Here is a 19,343-nt window from a genome sequence, read left to right as displayed (position 1 = left end):
ATTGACCTTGAACAAATTTTAGTCGTCGCTTGTTGTTCGTTAAAAAGTTATTAACAAAAAAAGTTCTTCAATAGAATCTAACTTTTGAGCATGACTTTGTTTAGCAAATTTGTTCAAGGTCACTCGGGCTCATGACTTCGACAACATATGTTAAGATCAAGGTCATTGGAGAATAGTCCCTTATACTGCATAATTATCCTAATTTGATTAACTTATTCTATACTTTTTTTTAATTATTAGAAAAAGGTAAAAAGTAAGTTAAACCGAGATTAAAGCTTATCTGCATTGTGTGCGTGTTAGAAATGAACATAATTTTTAATATAATATAGAGTGTGTTTCCCTGAATATAATGGAAGGGATGGAGGTATGTGAAGGCCTAATTATAAAATCTTGATTTTGATAAAAAGTAAAATAACTTGCTTTTTTTATTGTACAATAAATGGGATATAACAGTATTCAATGTACACTTATATAATACCATTGAGAAGTTATATGTTGCAATACTTTTTTATTACGATCAATATTAGAAAAGCTAATTTTCGGAAAAAGGACCTAAGTAGAATTGCCTTTTATTCTCTCATCTCCTCAATTATACTCTATGTTTTTTAAAAACTTGTTTTATTTATTTTTATCAAAATGTTCACTTCTAAGCTTTCCCTTAAAACTAGAGAAAGATAAAGAGAAGGATAAACCGAAATTAAAGTTGTTAATCTATAGAAGATGGACATTAATACCACAAACTGTAGAGAGGGATTCCACCATTGTCCGATCTCCAAGTACGAAAGATAAGAGTTCGGACCGAGTTCTAGCGTCGTAAAACCGAGGAGTCCGGGAGTCTTCGTGCGTACGCCGCCGGAGGGCACACTTGACCTCCGATCAAGTGAGAAAATTGTCTCTCCAGAGCGTTTTCGGTGCGTCACGATGGCTAATCTTACTCGTGCGCGATCTTATCGGAGCGAGGAAAATTCACGAGGACCTATTCCGCGTAGAACGATTCGAACGATCATTGTTCTATCGTGCGTATACAGTGTATAGTTCGCCGACCGTTTCTCTCGCGTCTAATTTAGATTAATTTATCCCCGACACACTCCTTTTGCTGTTGCTGCCCGACGACCATCGAGCGACTCGAGAAGCCTCAGACTTCTTCCGGTGAACCTTGGACTTTCTTCTTTCTCGCTTCTCCTAATTACGAGCGAGCGATGAAACCCAGTGAAATCTGCTTAACGCGTTTCTGAGAGGAAGGAAAGAAGAGTGGAAGAGGAAACGAGGAAGAAACTGTTGGAGTTTCGCGCTTGCGTGTCGTCATCATTGATATTTTTCGAAAAATCTCGCGATTTGTTTTGTCTTTTTTTTTTAAACCTAACTCGATTTTTTCACGCGTCCTGTATTACGTTATTTTCTACGCTCTTTTTTCTGTTCGATTTATATAAATATTGTATGTCTCTTTGTAAATCCATTTTATAAGACTTCTCTTGTACGATTATGAGATAGTCATTGTTACTAATTTGTAATCGTGTTAAAATACGAATTGCGCCGAATTAATCGCGAATAGCTTCATGACTTTTACTGAAATCGAATTCAATACTGAAAGGTACGGTGATCAATTTACCTATTTTGAGTATTAAGAAGGCACAGAACAGTTTTCATAATAAGTAATTAATCACTACCTTCCAGTATTAAATTTTTGTAAATCGACGTCTACGATGAGATTTTAAAACATTGAACTTAATTTTTAAGTTTTATGCCGTAAGAAATTGAGTGATTATAGTCGAATGTGTGTGAGGAGAATAATCAATTATGATTAATCAATTTCTTATGGTTTAAGGCTTAAAGCTAACTTTTAAGATTTACGTCTTAAAATTTGATTGTAGATGCTTAAAGCTCAGCTACATCTATCGTAAGGAGCTTACGATAGATGTAGCTGAGCTTTACGCTCGTCGTAATAACTATTGTAAACTCATCGTAAGGAAAATGCGCTAACGGATGGCTTTGCACGGCATTGCATTTTCTCATTACAGGCGTCATTCTACGATCCCTGCGTTCATTGTCACTTTCGCGAGAGGCTCTCGATTGCGCTCATAATCAATATAATTTTTCTCTTCATCGGACGCTATTTATAAAATGCGAATACGTTTTTTCGATCCTCCACGATACGGAAATTCTCGGAGCTAAGCTAAAATGAGAGCGCTCGAGGGATTTATTTAACGGTAACGGGTTTAGTGAGTTTGCACCTTTGTGGAAGCTTTGTCGTGGAACACGTGACACAGGATGGAGCGAGGCATAATGTAAACGCGTCTTTAGAAGAAGTATTCAGCTAATACTTTGCTTCTTTTTTCTCACACCATCCAAGTTCTCTCTTAACTTTTGTGATATATAATTGTATCGAGAATGAGGAAGTTACGTTCTTTTTTTTCTCTCTTTGCTCGTACGTGGGCGAAGACGACCGACAAGAGTGTAGTGCATTAATGCGAGTGCAATTATCGTTAAACTATTTTTGTCGGGTGTATGTAAATATACGATATATATATATATATATATCTGGAGATACGGTAGTGTCTCGTATACATATACACAACACACATACACACACACATATATACATACATAATTTCGCGACGGAATGTAAAGGAAAGGGTAGGTTCCCTTGCACGGTGAAAGAAAACAAGCATGCGTTTTATGCACGATTGTATTTATCGCAAATATAATACAGACACCTAATAGTGTTAATGTTTCTCTCTTCAACGCGCGTCCCCTTTAGACGTTGATGAATGTATTCTTACTCCCCTCAATCGTGTTGCGCTGAAATTGTAATGCGTCTGTAATACGATCTATGAATTTATCTCCCTCTCTCTTTCTCCTGCCAATTGTTAAATGGTCGCCGGCTTCGACAAACAATTGTAATTCCACGATCGTCGATTTTCAACCGCCCCCCCCCCCCCCGCCCCCTCTCCCTTTTTCGCGACATAATTTAAGAAGCCGAAATTATCTAAGAAATCATGTAAGAAATCGCTACCGGATATTTGTGATAGGCGATAACAATCCCTTATTAAGCGCAACAGCAACGATCGATTCTTATTATTAGTGATGTATGTGTAATGTAATCGAATGATGTTCGCTGACGAGCGCGGGGAAGACAGAGTTATATTGGTATAATATTTTCGTAACGTTTCCGGCGTGTCTCAAAAAGAAAAAAAAAAAAGAAATAAGTAATATACTATATTTATCCGCAGTCAAGTAGGTGAGATTATAACGATTTATATGCACGCAACCATTCAAGTCAGTCTCACTGTTAAAGAGGAGGTCGATCTACAACTGGCAGACCCTTCGTCTCGACGACGAACGAAGCGCTTTTTATTTCTTCATCGCGATCTTAATTCAAAAGGATAAAGAAGAATAGGCTCCTGTTCCGTTCCGTCAACAGACTATCTCGAAGAATCTCAGCGAGCAGAACGCTCGAGTCAACAGTTTATGCAATGTTTGTAACGATTTTTTTTTTGTCACGCGAGACTACTTTTCCGTATATCAGCGATCAAGTTCGGATCTACCTCATCTGGAACAGAACGAAGTAGCGAAGACGAGATAAAAAGAAAACGAGAAAAAAAGAAACGTATAGCTACAATTCTAATGTTTTTTTTTTTCCTAGACACTAGGTGGTAGTAAATTTGTATGCAGGGTGTAGAAGAGAGGCTGTAGCTACAAGGTACTATTATAAATTGTAATACAATATTCTCCTCGGATTAAAACCGTAATTTTAAGATATCGTTACTATTATTATTATTATTATTATTCGATTATCGAAAACGACAGTGCTTATATTGAAAAGAAAGCAAAGAACAAGGGAAAAATCACACGACTGTATTCACTTATTTATTTATTGTCGCACCGCATATTGTCCCGGCGAAGTAATCTCCGAAAGAGATATATTTATAAGGTAACATAATAAAAAAAATATATTATACATATATACACACACATCTTGTGCGTGCGAAAGATCCTGTATTGCCCTATCCGAGCTGAGATAATTCAATTTTTACTATCGTAAAATAGAATAACTTTGGCTTGAATTGTAACAATGCCTAGATAAAGAAAACGTTTTAAGACGTCTTATGTTTTAATTTTGCTGTCTAGGCATTTTAAAAAATTTGAGTTAAAGTTACCTCATTTTATATACTTGTTTAATTCACGTTACTTTTTAAAATCACTATGCAATCACACAGAAAGTTTTAATATTCCTCAGCCGATTTGTATAAAATTATTTCTAATTTTTACCTGTGCATTTTGAGAATTATCTTCCTCGTCTCGGCGGAACTAAAAGCGATAGTCAATAGATCGTACTGTAAAAGTTCACGTTTTATTCTTATTTGGTAGAATTGTACAATATCGTAGATATCAAAACATACAATAATCGGGATACAATAAGCAACATGATTATTACAACAAGTTTCCTAATCCATGGGCTAAGAAGAGACCTGTGTGTATTTATCGCAGAGCGCACACCTTTCCTTTTCTCTCTTTTTTTACAAAGTTCTCGGCAGTATGTACAATCGATCTTTTTATCGATAAATAATATGGAAAACAAGAGATGTCTAGAACATGTAAACAAATATATCTATCTTATTTCTAAAACTACATACGTATTTATCACTGAGGCTTGAAACTTTTGTATTAATTACTGAATATGAAAAAACATTTGCATGTCTCATCCTTTACCAGGACAATTTAGCTCAAAGAAGAGCGTTACGTAAAGTGTATACTTTAATCAATATACACTAATAAAAATAAAAACATTATATGAAAAACCTTGCAGCAAGTGTTCTTCGGGCAAAATCATTTTTAAAGAATGAGATACGCAGATAGTCTTTGTCCCCGCACATTTCAACACTGTCACGATCCGGAAAATTGTATCGTACTCGGAATATACGAATTGGAAATACGTTTTACGCATTCATAAAACTGAGATTCAGCGAGAATTGCCCTGTAAAGTCCAGTCCTACGTTCGAGTAATTAAGATTCTAGAGACCATGTCTCGAGAATGGCAAATGGGCACACACTCGCTAGGAGTGAGAAACGAGTGAACAAATGTTTCCATAAATACAGAAGATAATCTATATACAGTATAGAAATTCCAAGACGACGATGGTCAAAACATCGCAACGTGTCTCTAGGATAAATATTCAATAAAAAGAGGCGAAAATTGACAGATATGTTCAACGAGCAAGTACATTGGCAGTAACGTCGTATTTACTGTTTTCCCGGCAGTAAAACGGAGCATTGCGCTCATCTTCCAATTGGCAGTAAATTATATCATTTCTAAATATTCCCAAATAACCCCAAGATCGAATATTAAATCCTTAGAACCTAAAGAATCGGCAGTAGATCACACGCAAAGAGAAAAAAATCGACTGATATCCATTTCTATCAATATAAATTAACTAAAATCTCTCTCTCTTTCACTCAATTATTATCTTCTCTAAAAATAAATTAAACTTTTTATCTGTTTCTAATTCCAAAAATCAGGAAAAGAAAAAACAAGTTAAACTGAGATTGAAGTTACTTCATTGATAGAAATGGGCATGAGGGATCTTCCTAGTAGAAGCGGTTAGACTCGCCGAGTACTCGAGATTTAACTAACGCTAGCAATCATATAAATAGCCATGGCGATTCGTAAAAATTACCGCGTGAACACAGTGAACGACCCTGGACGTGGCGATTCTGGTCGTCGCGACGTTAACGTAATAACGTAGTGCACAGCACTATCATATTCAGTATCAGTGAAACGCAGAGCAACGCAGAGAGCCAGCCAGGGCTCGCGACGATCGTTGTCGTGTGATGACCAGCGTATGCTGGCACCGAGCTATTCTGGACATCTCCAATGTCTGGTCCATGCACGCAGCTTTCCTGGACGTGATTGTCTGTGTTGAGCATCGCGCGGATCGCCGGCGACGGCACTGCTCGCAAATGACTCCCCGTCACATCGGAATATCGCGATTGCGGCCGCGGCACCGGCGAGTCGTGCCTCGCGACGTAAGGACCTGGACGTGGCGTCTGGCACGACCATCGCCAGATCTCCGACGCAGCGGAAGAGCACCGATCGAGCTCGTGCACGGATGGTTCACGGGAAGGCGCGAGATTGGAGGAGCCGACCGATCCGAAACCGGAGCTCTGGCTGGACGAGCGCGAGAGCGTCGGCAGCGTGGGGATCATACTCTCCTGCCAGTAACCGCCCGCCACCCACGAGGTTTGTGTCACCGATCTGAGCTTCGGTGGAGATAGGATGCATCTATGCTTGCTGCCGGATTTCCTAAACAGATTCTCAGAACTTGTCGCGCTGTATACCCTTCGCTCGAAGATTGCCGGTGCCATTTTTGTAATCCTGTCGTATTTTGGAGGATCCTCGTTCAGGAGAAGAGAGTTTAAACTGTCGTTCAAACAGCTATCCGGTGGACTGTCATTCTGAGAGACGGAGTTTAGGGAACCATTGGTACCGTTGTTTGTAATCGTAGACAGCTTCCGTCTCAATCTAGAAAAATAAATAGATAAATAAAAATAATAGAATAGAGAGAGAGAGAAAGTTGAAATTCTTCAATCTATAAACTTTTCACACATGTACAGTCTTATGAGATCTAACATTTAATTCTATAACTTTTTCCTAACTTCTAGACAAAATTTTATTACCTTTGACTTTTAATATTTTAAAATTTTTGGTATTTTCATCTGGTGATATAAAAAAACCGTTAAATATTTTAATATAGCTATGTAAATTACTATTAATATTGTTGACATTACTTGAATTTCATTGTTAAGTTGGTAATATTCTAAAATTCTGTAGATGTGATATACTTCTACAAGGCCAAAAATTTTGCAAAATTCTCTTTTCCCTGATTTCTAATTTTGTTGCAACTTCGTAGAAATGTTGATGAATTATAAGAAGCAGAAGTAATGTAAGATACTTGCATTGCTGAATGCGACTTGCTGAATTTGATTTCAGTGGGAGACACTTCGCTCGCTGCATAGACTGACGATTTAATACTGTCATTCATTTCGCTTGGAACAGTATTGTTTCTGTTTTGACTGTTACATTCGAGTTGAGATGGAACATCTCGTGAGTGCAACTTGATTTTTTTAAACACTACCGAGCCGGTTGAAGTACTTTTATACAAGCTGGATCTTAGGCTTACTAAAGCTGTAATAAATGCGCAAACCGATACCTAGAAAGAAATAGACAGATACACTGAATGTGTAAATATATTCAAGATAATAACAATAATAAAAAGGAGCAAATAAAAATTAAACGCAAAAATTGCGTAAATGAATATAAATACAATATAATAAATAATAAAAAATACAATTTTAAAAAACAGAAAAAATTACATTACGGATTTCAGCTCGTTTTTGAGCTATCTTTAGGAAATTACGCTACGAAGCAAAATGCACAGAATGAAAAACGTAGTACGTCTATGACGGACCATAATAAATTTTGCAATAAAAAAGTTGTATTAAGATAATAATACAATAATTTTCCATTTGTTTAAGCTCACCATACGGTACTGCACGATGTATTCTGCTGTAACCCAGGGATTTTGAACAATTGTCAAATCCTTTATGGACATGAGAGTAATGACGCAAAACCATAAAAATATTAATAATATATCAAAACTCCTTTTCCTCATCAAGCTCGACCAACAAGCGCACAAATGAAAGAACAGTCCACTGATTGGTAGCCAAATAAAGTCGTGGTTGTACATGACTATCGAGATCAGAATTGTCGAGATAACTCGGAAAACTGTTTCTGATTTTTTTGCTTTCTGCAACAATATTAACTAATGATATTTGTTTCTACAACTACACATTGATAGAGACGTTAATGGAAGTATTAAGAGGTATTTGCGATGATATAATAAACATTTAGGACCAAAAAAATCATCAAGACCTGTTTCGTTCAAAAATAGAATTCTTTCTCTTATTCGACTTATAATAACAATTTTTTCTACAAATGTACTTACACTGATAAACATTTTAAGTGGTTTCTGCCTAAAGAATAGCATTTTATAACGAGTTAGCCACACCGCCTGCCTGTACAGCACATTTCTAACTGTTGATTTGCAACTGTCGCACAGTGGATATCTTGCTTCCAGGTATTCCTTAAATGCTTTCAGTTCAGTGTTAAAAAGATTTTCGTCCTTGGGCTCAAAATTGGCCAGTTCTGATAGCTTCAGACTTTCTCGCTTGTTACAACATGCACAGAGACTATCCTTGAGGACATGATGACTGTCACTGTCCTCAGACAGTCTGCAATATCTTGTATGTCCTTTTGGTGTTACATACTGTTCTGGAATATTGTACATATAATCGCCATTCTGAAACAAGTATTTTTCACATTTATCATTATAAACATTAAGAAATAAAAGAAATTTTCTTCTATCAAATGGCAGTTACAGGTGAATATACTATAAGTATATACTTTTTAGGTGAACTTCTTGTACATTGAAGATAAAAAGAGAAAAAATAAAGGTGACGTTTCATTGATGTTAAAGATATTATTAAGTTATCATTTGACTTTGCTACTTTAGAGTCACTGTCTTTGTTTCTCTGACTGAATATCAAATAAAGATAAAATGATTTCTGTATCAAAACGTTTCCTGTTGAAAAGCTCCCTTTACCTTGGAAAAGCCATTATATTGTTGACACCAAGGACATAACCACCAATCTAGGTGCTGTCTCCAGATCTTCGTATTCTCATTACAAAACCAGCAATTTACTTTTACAGGCCATCTTGCCCTGAAATATGCATACATAATGAATTAGGTGAATTCTTAAAAACAAAGAGTGAATCGAGAGCAATAAAAGTAGAAGTAATAAAATATATAGCTTTATAAAAATTGGCCAAAAAGTATCAAGTATCTTATTTCAATGTTTTAATTAAAAAATCAATTTGACATTTATGGGTTACTCACTCTTTGTTCTATAAATATTTTAAACTTATAATACCAGTAATTAAATAGGAAATAAGGTAAAAAATTTCAAATTAATAAATAAGAAAAGTACAAGTGTTTAATATTTTTGGCCAAGGCTGTATATAAAACGTATGCCGGTATTAGCGATACGTGCAAGTGACTTACCTGAGCCTGTAGAACATCGTCAAGAATGTAGCGAGTATTAAAAGAATCGGAGCAAATACAGCCACGGAATCAAACGCCGCATTGTGATCAGTCTCCATGTCGCGGCAAGGAAAAAAAGGAATTAAAAGCGCGTTAAAAAAACGGCGCTTAGGAATGCGCCGCGTCAGTGGGAAGACGACTCCCTAAAGTCCACGGAGTAGAAACGTCGGTTACACGCCACATCTCCCAGCAGTCCCGCCAAGCGATTGAGAGACAGGATACGTCATAACCTGAAAAAATTGTCGTTCAAGATCGTCAATGAAGAATAATCAAAAGGTTTGAGCATGCTGTTGCCATTGACGTCGAGATGATGAGGAATCCTTGCGAGAAAGCTTACCGTATAATCGTCCAGTTGACTATCCTCGTTTGACAAATCCACTCAATGCTTGGCAATCCGCTGTCACAGGACATGCGACACGTGCCGGTATTCCAGTACCCGCGCTGCGTTCGGAAAACGCATCTAGAACTGCCTTAACACGCACGGGGCACTCCGATCTGGAGTATGTTCGAAATAGGGTGCATCCAGCACGACCGCTCATTGAGCGTTTGGTTTATATTTTTAGATCTAATGGAATATGCCAATCAGATGAAAAAGCTCACTGAGCGTTCAGTGCTTCCAGATGCACCCTATTTCCACTGAGGGGCGAGGGTGAGAGTTGGCCATTTTTGATACTGGCTGCAACTGGCTGTATCGACGCTGTATGTACGTGTTCGAGGTAGGAATGAAGAATGGTGTTGCGATTTTGTCCGTTCTGCGCTAATCTTCTCAGGTTCCGGGAGAATCCATCAGGCAATCGATTCGCATGCCCCACGTGTCCATACATTTATCCAATAACGTCCCGGGTAACCTCACGCATTTACTTCACGGGCAAGGAGCGTGCTGATATTCTTGATGCTGAGTCCGCGTGGATGGGAGTGGACTCGACAGAAGAACGTTGCCCCAAGTGTTCACATCCACGTGCTTACTTTAAACAGATACAGACACGCTCTGCTGACGAGCCTATGACACTCTTCTATAGATGCTGCAATCACGAGTGTGCTCACACGTGGCGAGTCGACTGAATTCGCAGGTAATTTAGGACGATCGTAAAAATAGGGGAAGAAAAATTAAGACTTACTATTTGATCTAAATCATTCTTAGTGCCATTTCTGTGAAACTCTGGAGAAACTTTTTAAATTTGATCAATATGTAAAATAAAGAGCCTTGAGCTAAAAACAGAACGATATATTTTTGAAAATATTTGATTGGAAAAGCTCTTTATTTTATATATTGATTTATTCTTGTGAGCTGTTCCTTAATATGATTTTAATTCATCCTAAATTAGAAGTAGAACTGAGGAAGATTAGAATTGATTTGCTGTAAAGTGTATGAGATTATATCAGAAAAGGAAGAAAGAAAAAATAAAGGAAATAAAACTATAATAAATCAGAAAAGAAAAATTAGAGATTGTGCATCACATAACTGTTTCCTATCTTATTGTTAGAGATATCTTTTAATCCTCACTACTGTAATTTTTTAATAATTTTTTACTTTTGTACTTTATGAGTTTAGTTTATAATTTATGCTATTATAATTTTTTATTGAAATTTTAATAGTTTAAAATAATATTTAATATTATTTAACATTAAAATTTATTTTTCTATTTAAAAATAATATTTAGTTAATCTAACACATAACAACTTATAAAGTAAACATAAAAACATATATAAAAAATTTCTTAATTGTGTGGATGAATTTTCGCTCAGTGTTAATACAAGAAGAAATGTAACATTCTAGGGTTAAGCAAGAAAGAAGAATCTAGATTCTCATTAAATGAAAGAAAAAACATTGCATTCTATTTTTCATAAAGAAACAATTTCATGAATATCTAAATTAAACCTTGATAAATAAAAAAAATGATCATATTACAATTAGAATGAATGTTTTTGTGTATCAAAACAAAAAAACATGAAATAGTTTAAGATTGTTTTAATATTACTGATTTTTTTCATATAGTTCTTAATATTTCATATGGTTTCTTTCTTTTCTTTATAGAAGTGGAATATTGCAAACATTAGATATATTATGAATCCTAGTTGTATGGGTCCCATGAAAGTTATTATGAATAAAGCCAAGGAAGAGATAAAGATGTTTGGACCAAAAGAGAAACATTTTTTTTGTGGCGGCAACCGGAGTGTTGCGATGGCAGTGGAGCTGCTGCGACAGGGCAAAGTAATTGCAGTACCAACAGATACAGTGTACGGTTTGGCTTGTCTAGCTGCTGATTCACACGCCATCCAGCGATTATATGAGATTAAGCAGCGGGACGAAAGGAAACCATTAGCGATTTGCCTGAGTAATGTTAAGGAGGTATGTATATGGGGCATCACGGATGACATTCCAGCTGGTATGCTAGAGGATCTGCTTCCTGGACCCTACACGATATGCCTGCGGCGCATGCCTGCTCTGAACAAGGCTTTGAATCCGGGCGTCGACACCGTGGGTATCCGTGTGCCCAATGACAAGTTCATTCGCAGTGTCGCCAAGATCGCTGGTCCACTTGCACTCACCAGTGCTAACATTAGCAAAGAGCCAAGCAGTGTACACCCGGACGAGTTCTGCGCATTGTGGCCACAGCTCGATGGTATCTTTCACAGCTCCAGTAATTCCAAGAAGCAGACCGATATGCGTCGGGTCGGCTCCACTGTGGTGGACGTGTCGAAACCTGGTTATTATTCGATCGTACGTAGCGGTATCTCTGCGCATGTCATCATCAGGATATTACACAAATACCATCTGGAAATGAACATAACGGAGTAATGTGATACGTGATAGAATTCGTGGCATTATACAATAATAGGTTTATCTACAAATTATACTTAATTTGATAACGTGGTGATGTGTATACACTTTTATTTAATAAAACAGTCCTGCTGATCTATTTTCGAATTTATTATACGATTGTATCGTTTTTATCAATGTGATTAAGTACTCTAAAAGAATATTTTTAAGTTATAGAAAAAAATTATTAACAAAGTTATCAGCGAAAAAAGTTTATAAATAAAATGTTAATAAAAAAATAAATTGCATTTTGAGTAAAATAGTCTCGAACAGATCAGCAGGATTAAATCAACGCAAATAAAAACGAAAGAAAAATATGACGATGTAAAAAAGCTATGTACGTAAAAAAATGTGTAAATATTTGTAAAAATGTGACTAGAATTAAAACATGACACAAAATCAGATACATAAAGCCTGGAACATCTTAACACTTGATGATTATTCTGATCTAGTAGGATTAAATTATAATAAATAAGGTTTTTTTTTCTACAGATATTAAAAAGAATAAATCATCATCTATGATATCGTTCTAAAGATTCAGGGCGGCTGTTTTAATGAGATATTTTTCGAAATTTGTATCATTATAATTTTCTGCTTATAAAATAGTCTCGTTAGTTTCCTTCGTCATCTTATCGCAAGTGTTTAAAAAATCGTGTGATTTATTATAATATATACGCTTTATATATACAATTAGAATATGTATAAATCTCTTAAAATCTCATTTTATTACAACTCATTCAGTCTAAGAACATTTCTTTTTCCGCATGATATCGTTAAACAATTCCTTACGCTTTCGTGTTATAATCTAGTTAATAATATTTCTTAGGTTTTTATTTCGAGCAGTCACATTAAAATTTATTACTTAAATTAAAACTGCATTTTGCCCTCCATATACGTCAACTAAAAATTGTAAAATGAGAACATATTCGAAGGTAAATGAAAATAAACATTTATCGAATGTTCTTTCTGTCGAGGATAGATTTTTGTTAGATACCTATTTACATTATTGATGAAAAAAATTCACTCAATACCTCATGTATGCGTAACCTAGATCGTATCCTCCTTGCAGTCCTTGTCATCCATTATAAATTAATCATTCGATTGTGATGCGTATGTACATAAACTCGCTCGATTGCTGAGTCCTTGTCCCGTGCTCGGACAAATATATTTTAAAAAATTAGCATTAATGTAATAAATACTTAACGCTACGTATTACGAATGTGACCGCCTTGCTGTCCTTATCGGACCATGTCCTTGACTGGCCTCGCGCGTCTTAATTATAATCACTAGCGTTCGCTTCTTTTAAGCGATGAACTTTTAGGTTCTCACGAAAGTTTCATTGGCTCTTTAATACAGCAATTCTCAATGGCACGGGAATAAAAGCACGCAAAAGTGTGTGGTTCTTTAAAAAAAGAAATCTAAAGATTACGTACGGATCGTCGATGAAGTTCACCGATTTTAACGTAATCGATTTAATTCCTTGGAAAAGCCAATCAGATAACGCAAGGTGTCTATGTAAATATACTGTTATATATTTAGTATTTTATATATTGGATCCATTTAATTTTTAAAAAAATTAAAAACGAAAGTTTCGGAATTTTGGAATATGAAAATACAGAGGACCTTGGCATGATTGTTCGAGAACGTGAGAATCTAACAGTCTAGGAATCCAAGAGTTTTAGAACATCGAAGAATTGACACGTTCAATGATCTGCAAATTCGAGAACTCTGTGTCAGCACTCTTCTTACATACGTCGTATGATACAAATTTCTCACGTCTTCGATAAATTCAAGAGCTCCTTGTAATTCTGCATACAAGATCATAAAAGGCCAGGCAAACTTTCGCAAGATCCCGGCGTCTCTTTTCTCTCTCTGTTGTTTATATTAATTATATAATATAACAAATCAGTCTAATCTTCCTTTATAGGAAATATCCCTGACGACGGTGAATATTTCTTCGCGTCGGCAGTGATGCTCGTGGTCCTAAAGATGCCGAGCAAGCTGCTCCTCAGACGGGCGTAGATTTCCTTGCGCACGGTTGCCGTGAACTTGGTGGTCAAGCAGCTGATCGCCGCCGTCGCAAAGATTAGATTGTAGAGGAGAACGAGCTTGAAGTTACCAAGCCACTCGATGCGTCCGAAATCACCCAGTAGATCAAAGTTTGTCATTCCTGAGAAAAGCAACAGAAACGTGAACAGAGCAACAATAATAAAATACTAATCATGTAAAATTCTGCTCTTTAGTATTACTTCTTTTCAATGTACTTTTGTTATAATAATAACAAATAGTAATTTCGTTATTTTATTTATAATTATATTGTTGATGCTCTATTTACGAATTTTTTCTCGATCCGTTTATAATTAAAAAATGATTTGTATTTTGATATCTTTGTTAATAAAAATATTTATTTTATATTAATTGAAGAATCCATCATTAAAAGGATATTAGTTTAAAAATACTCGTAAATACGCAAGGCATTCAGAAATTTTATCCGAATGCATCCAGATATTATTTTATTCTCATTAATAAGAATAATAATTATAGGCGAACAAGGATAAAATAACGATACCTTGAACGTATCCAATTGTATATCTATAGTGTCCGAACGAAAAAAAAAAACAAGTAGATCTATTGTTAATTTTCAATTTTTCAGAATATAATGAAGTGAAATGGCTAGAATTGAGCTTTTCTTGTGGGATATAAATAAAAACATCCAGACAATTTATGTATTACCTAATATTCGCGATAACAGCGGCAACGCCGAACTTAGCACAAGCAAGAGAGCGCAATTAGCGATGAGATGGGTGAGCGGCGTGGAACGAAGTCTTGGTTGGACCATTCTCACGCCTGGTAAAGCGTACAGACCGATCGCGCTAGTCACGGCCAGATAAAGAATCACCGCCACCTCGATAGTCGCACCTATGGGCCCAAGCTTAGACAGGGAACTGATGCCGAGCGTAAATTGCTGTCAAATTAAAAAAAAAAGACTAATTTTTCAAAGTAAAATTAAGATCATACTATATAAAAAAAGGTGAAATAAGATCAGTTGATAAAAATGCCATCACCGAACAAAAGCATTAAATAATTTGTAGAAGAAATTTTTTAAGATAAATTTAAAATGTTTTTTTTATTACAATAAAATCAAACTAATAATTTAAGCAAAGTTCACGACTAGAAAATCGATTAATTCAAAAGAAGGGAAGTAAACACGAACCCTCGTGCTCAACGGCAACGCTTTGATGCCTATCAGCAATTCTATAGTGTTTTGCACCGCTAATAGAGCCGTGGCGGTGGACAGAACAAGCAGCGCCAGCATCGCTACCGGATAAAGTAGCGTGCGCCGAACCCACCAGGTCTTCCGCTGTTGGTCCAGCAGCTGTCGCCGCTTCTGAATATCATCCAGCCGTTGAGAAAGACCCTTTTGCAGAGCACCGTTTCTCAAGCACAGCAGACCCGGACTTATGCGCAGTAGCGGCTCGTCGTCTTCATGCGGCGACCAGCCACAGTTCATTGCCGGCGACATCGGCATCGGCGATATGTACGACTTCCCCGTAGTTTTTACGTGCTGTAATCTGAACATATGCTAAATTGTGTATGTATATATATATATATATATATATATATATATGTATATATAAACATTAGACGACAATTTACAATATTTAATGCACATAAAAATATAAGAAAAAGAAAGGAAAAGATGCTACCTTCTGCGGATACAGTCCTCCTCTAATCTATATGCGAAGAACTCTTCATCTAAGTTTTTTAGAAATTGGGGTTTAACAAGAAACGACCCCGCTACATCGAACAGTCGTACAAATCCTACTGGAGTGCATACTGCGGAATGAGTAATTCATGAGTTAGAGAGTAATTTCTTGGAAAAAAATATTATGTTTGAAGGTAGTTGATATTTTCTCTGTTGTGTAGATAATAGTTGTATGATACTTACGTAATAACATTACTACGCCGACGAATGAGACGCAGGAATATAGAAAAGGTAAATAATAACTCCATATATCTGTAAAGAAGATTATATCACGTCGATAATCATTCTCAGTCGACATTTATTCGAGATATTTACGTACACATATGCTCATAAAGTTACGATAGATATCGTTAACGTAGATGAATATATTTAAACTGTATAAAAAGACTTTTGTGCGACGTGATATGCATACTTACTGAGCACAGTATGTAAACTTGAGTTTTGATAATCCAATAGGGCCGACAAGACATAGGTCATTCCTAGTACGAGGGTACCTAAGAGACAGAGAACTGTCACTGTCTCATATACTCTTGCCATCACACCCTATAATTACAAAATAGCCATAAAAAGCGTTAGAGGGCTTGTTATTAGAAATCTTTCTAAATTTTGTCTCACCTTTTTATGGCCTTCAAAACCCTCCGATTCCGTGAAAAGATAGGCGAAAGGCAGAAACACAAAAAGTGATAAGTTCGAAAACAGAAACACGTGATTCCATAGACCTGTGAATGAAAATTAATCTTGTTATATGATATAACGTTTACGGAATATAACTACAGATTTACTACAGAGATATAATCTGAGGATTAAATTAGACGAATTTATCGGTGATATCTTATTCTGTCATTCTTTCGTTTTATTGAGGCTTTAATCTTTTAAAGCTAATTAATTCTTTAATCTTATTTTTTATATCTTTTATGTATAATTGTAATATTATCTCGAATTAAAATGTGATTGTTTTTAAACAATTGCCTCAGAATAAAAAAAGGCTACTCTATCTATAAAGAGATAAATCTATTTATTTATCTCTCTATCGATTCTTCTATCCTTCCATCCACATATACATTTATTTCTTAATTTATACTATATCTCAAGTGATTCATGTTGAAATATATATTTTTTTAGATTATATATATATATTGTATATATATATACATATATATATTCAGTTCAAGATTTTACCTTGGATGAGGGAGCTGTTGAGCCACTTGACATAGTAGCTGTTTGGATATAAGATGAGGACCTCATTACTAGCGATAGACACCGGAAGTAGGAGGGTCGCGCCGACAGAAATCGCCAGGGCGACCGTGCACAGCCAGAGGCTGATCCTGTACACGGTGGCCTCATCCTCGTCCACCGACAGATAGTCCTCGCGATCCCGGCGTCTAAAACGCGCAATCAGTGCGTAGCTCGAGATGTATAGCAGCAAAAAAAGCAGCAGATATATCTGCAAAGAATTTTGTATATGTATACGTTTATAGTGTATTAATATATACATAATTATATATATATAATTATGTTATGTACATATATATATATTACAAATAAATTATATACAAATAATTAAATTAACAATGGTTACACAAGTTATATAAGTTATATTGAATCTTTTTAAATATTGCGATATTCTTTCCAGTTGCGAGTTCGGTTTATAAGTAACTGTATAGTTATTTTATACAGTTAAGTGCGCTCTTTAAGTTACGATAAGTGATAGCAGTTATGAAGAGATAAAGAACCTCCATGAAAAAATAGGTCAAAAATGTGAAACGTAATTTTTGCAAATACTAAAAGTATGACTCATGATAATTGAATGCTCAGCAATTGTCGAGATGCCGTCACATCATGTTACGTAAATCACGTTGAGCACCATTCATTGCCATTTACAGTGATTAGAAGAATACCTCCAACATCAGAAAATACGGAAAATGCATCGGTAAACGAAGCCATATTGCGACTGAAATTTTAAATTCTGAACTTGTTTTTTTGTCTGGCATAATATTAAATATTGACCGGTAAATAATATAAATTTCAAAGAATAATCGAATATTCAGTTTTTAGAAACAATTGCAAATAAACATGAATATTAATTCCTGAAATAAATAAACATTTTTCTTATCAAGTTCATGTTTCCATATTGAATTGTATGATGATAAACAGTTTCTTAATCTATACACTTAATAAATATTTATTAAGTATATTTATCTTAGTTATATAATATTGAGTGTATTCATCCTAATAATCTCTTATTAATAAATTATATTTCAGATTAACGTAATAAAGGAGCGTCAATCCAAGGTCTTCCATGGTTAGGCGCCACAACGCGATATAACAAACAGCTCGTGCATAAGCAACGGATCGAATTGCTCGACGATGACCAACCTGGGACACCGTCTATGCGTTTCGGTTTCATTTATTAATCGTTCCCGATCGATACACTGCCTCGCTTAGTCTTCGTTCACTTATTCAACCGCTAATCTATTCTATACATTTTTTCCGCATTTACATTTTTGCGCGTTCGTTTGTCGCCGTCATTGTTACAGTCATTATGATATATGTACATAATCAACAATATTAATTTGCCTGGGGGAATGCAATAACGGCGCCTGTATAATTACGGATGGATAGCCATGTGCGCGTGACATTTTCGGCATCGTTGCTGGCAACGGCCTCTTGCCGAGAATAGGACGGATGAAAGTGAGACAGAACCAATCTTCTGCGAGTTGTTACGAGCGCAGAACGCCGCAACTTGTAATAATGAGAAAAGGTTCGGCTGTCTTTTGACCAAGCGCGCTTTATTCAACGGTGTTACAAGCAAACGAGTAAATATGATATATAATCGGCCAAATGACGGTCAAGAGCAGGATTTTGGTTGCTAATATGTGTGAATTTTATTTACCACGTATGTAGTCCCTTAATCGCGTGCCGAAATTTTTTCATTCTTACAACGCAACTCTAATCAACTACCGTAGAAATATATCACTTTAGTTACAAGTAAACTTACAGGCATAGCGAGCTAAGGTTGATGACGAGAGTACGGCTTACGAAATTAGACTAACTCGAGCTGAGCTAGAAGGATCTTTTCATTGACAAAAAAGGTGGAGTCTTCTATCAGCTCCAACCAATAATGTGAGATTTTAAAGTACCAAAAATGTACATAAAAGGGATAAGGAAAAACTGGAGAAAGTGACAATGACTCAAGAGTCCGTTAAAGATGAGTCGTAAAATAAGTTCGTTAGACATATACTCCTTTTTTTGCCTACAATTCTGAATATTCAAAAGAGGTTTTCAAAAGGGATAAATTGAAAGGAAAATAAAAGGACAAAAAGGAAAGGAAAGCAATTGAAAGTAATAAAATAATGGCAGGAAACAAGGTTTATTAAGAAGTATTATTTACATATTTTTTATTAAGAAGGTTTAGGGAAAAATACGTTAAAACTTTCTATGCATTAAAACGTGACAACGGTTGGACGTAACAGAGTCCAATGTACTTAGCCGGAACTAGGGTGTGGCGAACGAGGCATTCATGTAAAAAATTTGAAAGAAGAAGAATGGTATATATTTTTATATATTATTATATAATTATGTTATTATATATTATTAT

General features: G+C 35.6%; 4 protein-coding genes across 4 annotated transcripts in view; 2 read left to right on the top strand and 2 right to left on the bottom strand.

Annotated features, from left to right (window-relative positions):
* Positions 1 to 5,549: 5,549 nt before the first annotated feature.
* LOC108777498 (uncharacterized) lies at positions 5,550 to 9,217 on the bottom strand. Its single transcript, XM_018544410.1, has 6 exons — positions 9,120 to 9,217; positions 8,661 to 8,778; positions 8,004 to 8,357; positions 7,539 to 7,805; positions 6,955 to 7,208; positions 5,550 to 6,520 (listed from the first exon to the last, which is right to left on the bottom strand). The coding sequence occupies exons 1-6, from the start codon at positions 9,215 to 9,217 to the stop codon at positions 5,728 to 5,730; spliced, it is 1,884 nt and encodes a 627-aa protein (XP_018399912.1). The 3' UTR covers positions 5,550 to 5,727.
* Positions 9,218 to 9,808: 591 nt separating this feature from the next.
* On the top strand, positions 9,809 to 11,270 carry Polr3K (RNA polymerase III subunit K). Its single transcript, XM_018544442.1, has 2 exons — positions 9,809 to 10,228; positions 11,194 to 11,270. The coding sequence occupies exon 1, from the start codon at positions 9,888 to 9,890 to the stop codon at positions 10,218 to 10,220; it is 333 nt and encodes a 110-aa protein (XP_018399944.1). The 5' UTR covers positions 9,809 to 9,887; the 3' UTR covers positions 10,221 to 10,228; positions 11,194 to 11,270.
* Tcs1 (Threonyl-carbamoyl synthesis 1) lies at positions 11,224 to 11,958 on the top strand. Its single transcript, XM_018544409.1, has one exon. It carries the CDS (start codon positions 11,224 to 11,226, stop codon positions 11,956 to 11,958), a length of 735 nt encoding a protein of 244 aa, XP_018399911.1.
* Positions 11,959 to 12,866: 908 nt separating this feature from the next.
* lili (LMBR1-like protein lilipod) overlaps positions 12,867 to 19,343 on the bottom strand; it is an 11,214-nt gene continuing 4,737 nt past the window's right edge. The window contains exons 2-9 of the mRNA XM_018544431.1: positions 16,925 to 17,189; positions 16,361 to 16,464; positions 16,162 to 16,288; positions 15,929 to 15,997; positions 15,687 to 15,816; positions 15,194 to 15,551; positions 14,713 to 14,944; positions 12,867 to 14,149 (exon numbers count right to left, since the gene is read on the bottom strand). Coding sequence (XP_018399933.1) covers positions 13,890 to 14,149; positions 14,713 to 14,944; positions 15,194 to 15,551; positions 15,687 to 15,816; positions 15,929 to 15,997; positions 16,162 to 16,288; positions 16,361 to 16,464; positions 16,925 to 17,189 — 1,545 coding nt within the window. The 3' untranslated portion in view covers positions 12,867 to 13,889. The remainder of the gene's footprint in view (positions 14,150 to 14,712; positions 14,945 to 15,193; positions 15,552 to 15,686; positions 15,817 to 15,928; positions 15,998 to 16,161; positions 16,289 to 16,360; positions 16,465 to 16,924; positions 17,190 to 19,343) is intronic.

The sequence above is a fragment of the Cyphomyrmex costatus genome, unplaced genomic scaffold (genome assembly GCF_001594065.2).
Source record: "Cyphomyrmex costatus isolate MS0001 unplaced genomic scaffold, Ccosl1.0 scaffold441, whole genome shotgun sequence".
In the NCBI taxonomy this organism is placed as follows: domain Eukaryota; kingdom Metazoa; phylum Arthropoda; class Insecta; order Hymenoptera; family Formicidae; genus Cyphomyrmex; species Cyphomyrmex costatus.
The sequence above is the reverse complement of the archived record's forward strand: the minus strand, read 5'-3'. Positions and strand labels throughout refer to the sequence as shown.

Coding starts and splice junctions, on each gene's coding strand:
- LOC108777498 (XM_018544410.1), bottom strand. CDS start 9,217: ATGGAGACTGATCACAATGCGGCGTTTGATTCCGTGGCTGTATTTGCT. Junction 8,779..9,119: donor ACGATGTTCTACAGGCTCAG/GTAAGTCACTTG, acceptor TGCATATTTCAG/GGCAAGATGGCCTGTAAAAG. Junction 7,806..8,003: donor CACTTAAAATGTTTATCAGT/GTAAGTACATTT, acceptor ATATTGTTGCAG/AAAGCAAAAAAATCAGAAAC.
- Polr3K (XM_018544442.1), top strand. CDS start 9,888: ATGGTGTTGCGATTTTGTCCGTTCTGCGCTAATCTTCTCAGGTTCCGG.
- Tcs1 (XM_018544409.1), top strand. CDS start 11,224: ATGAATCCTAGTTGTATGGGTCCCATGAAAGTTATTATGAATAAAGCC.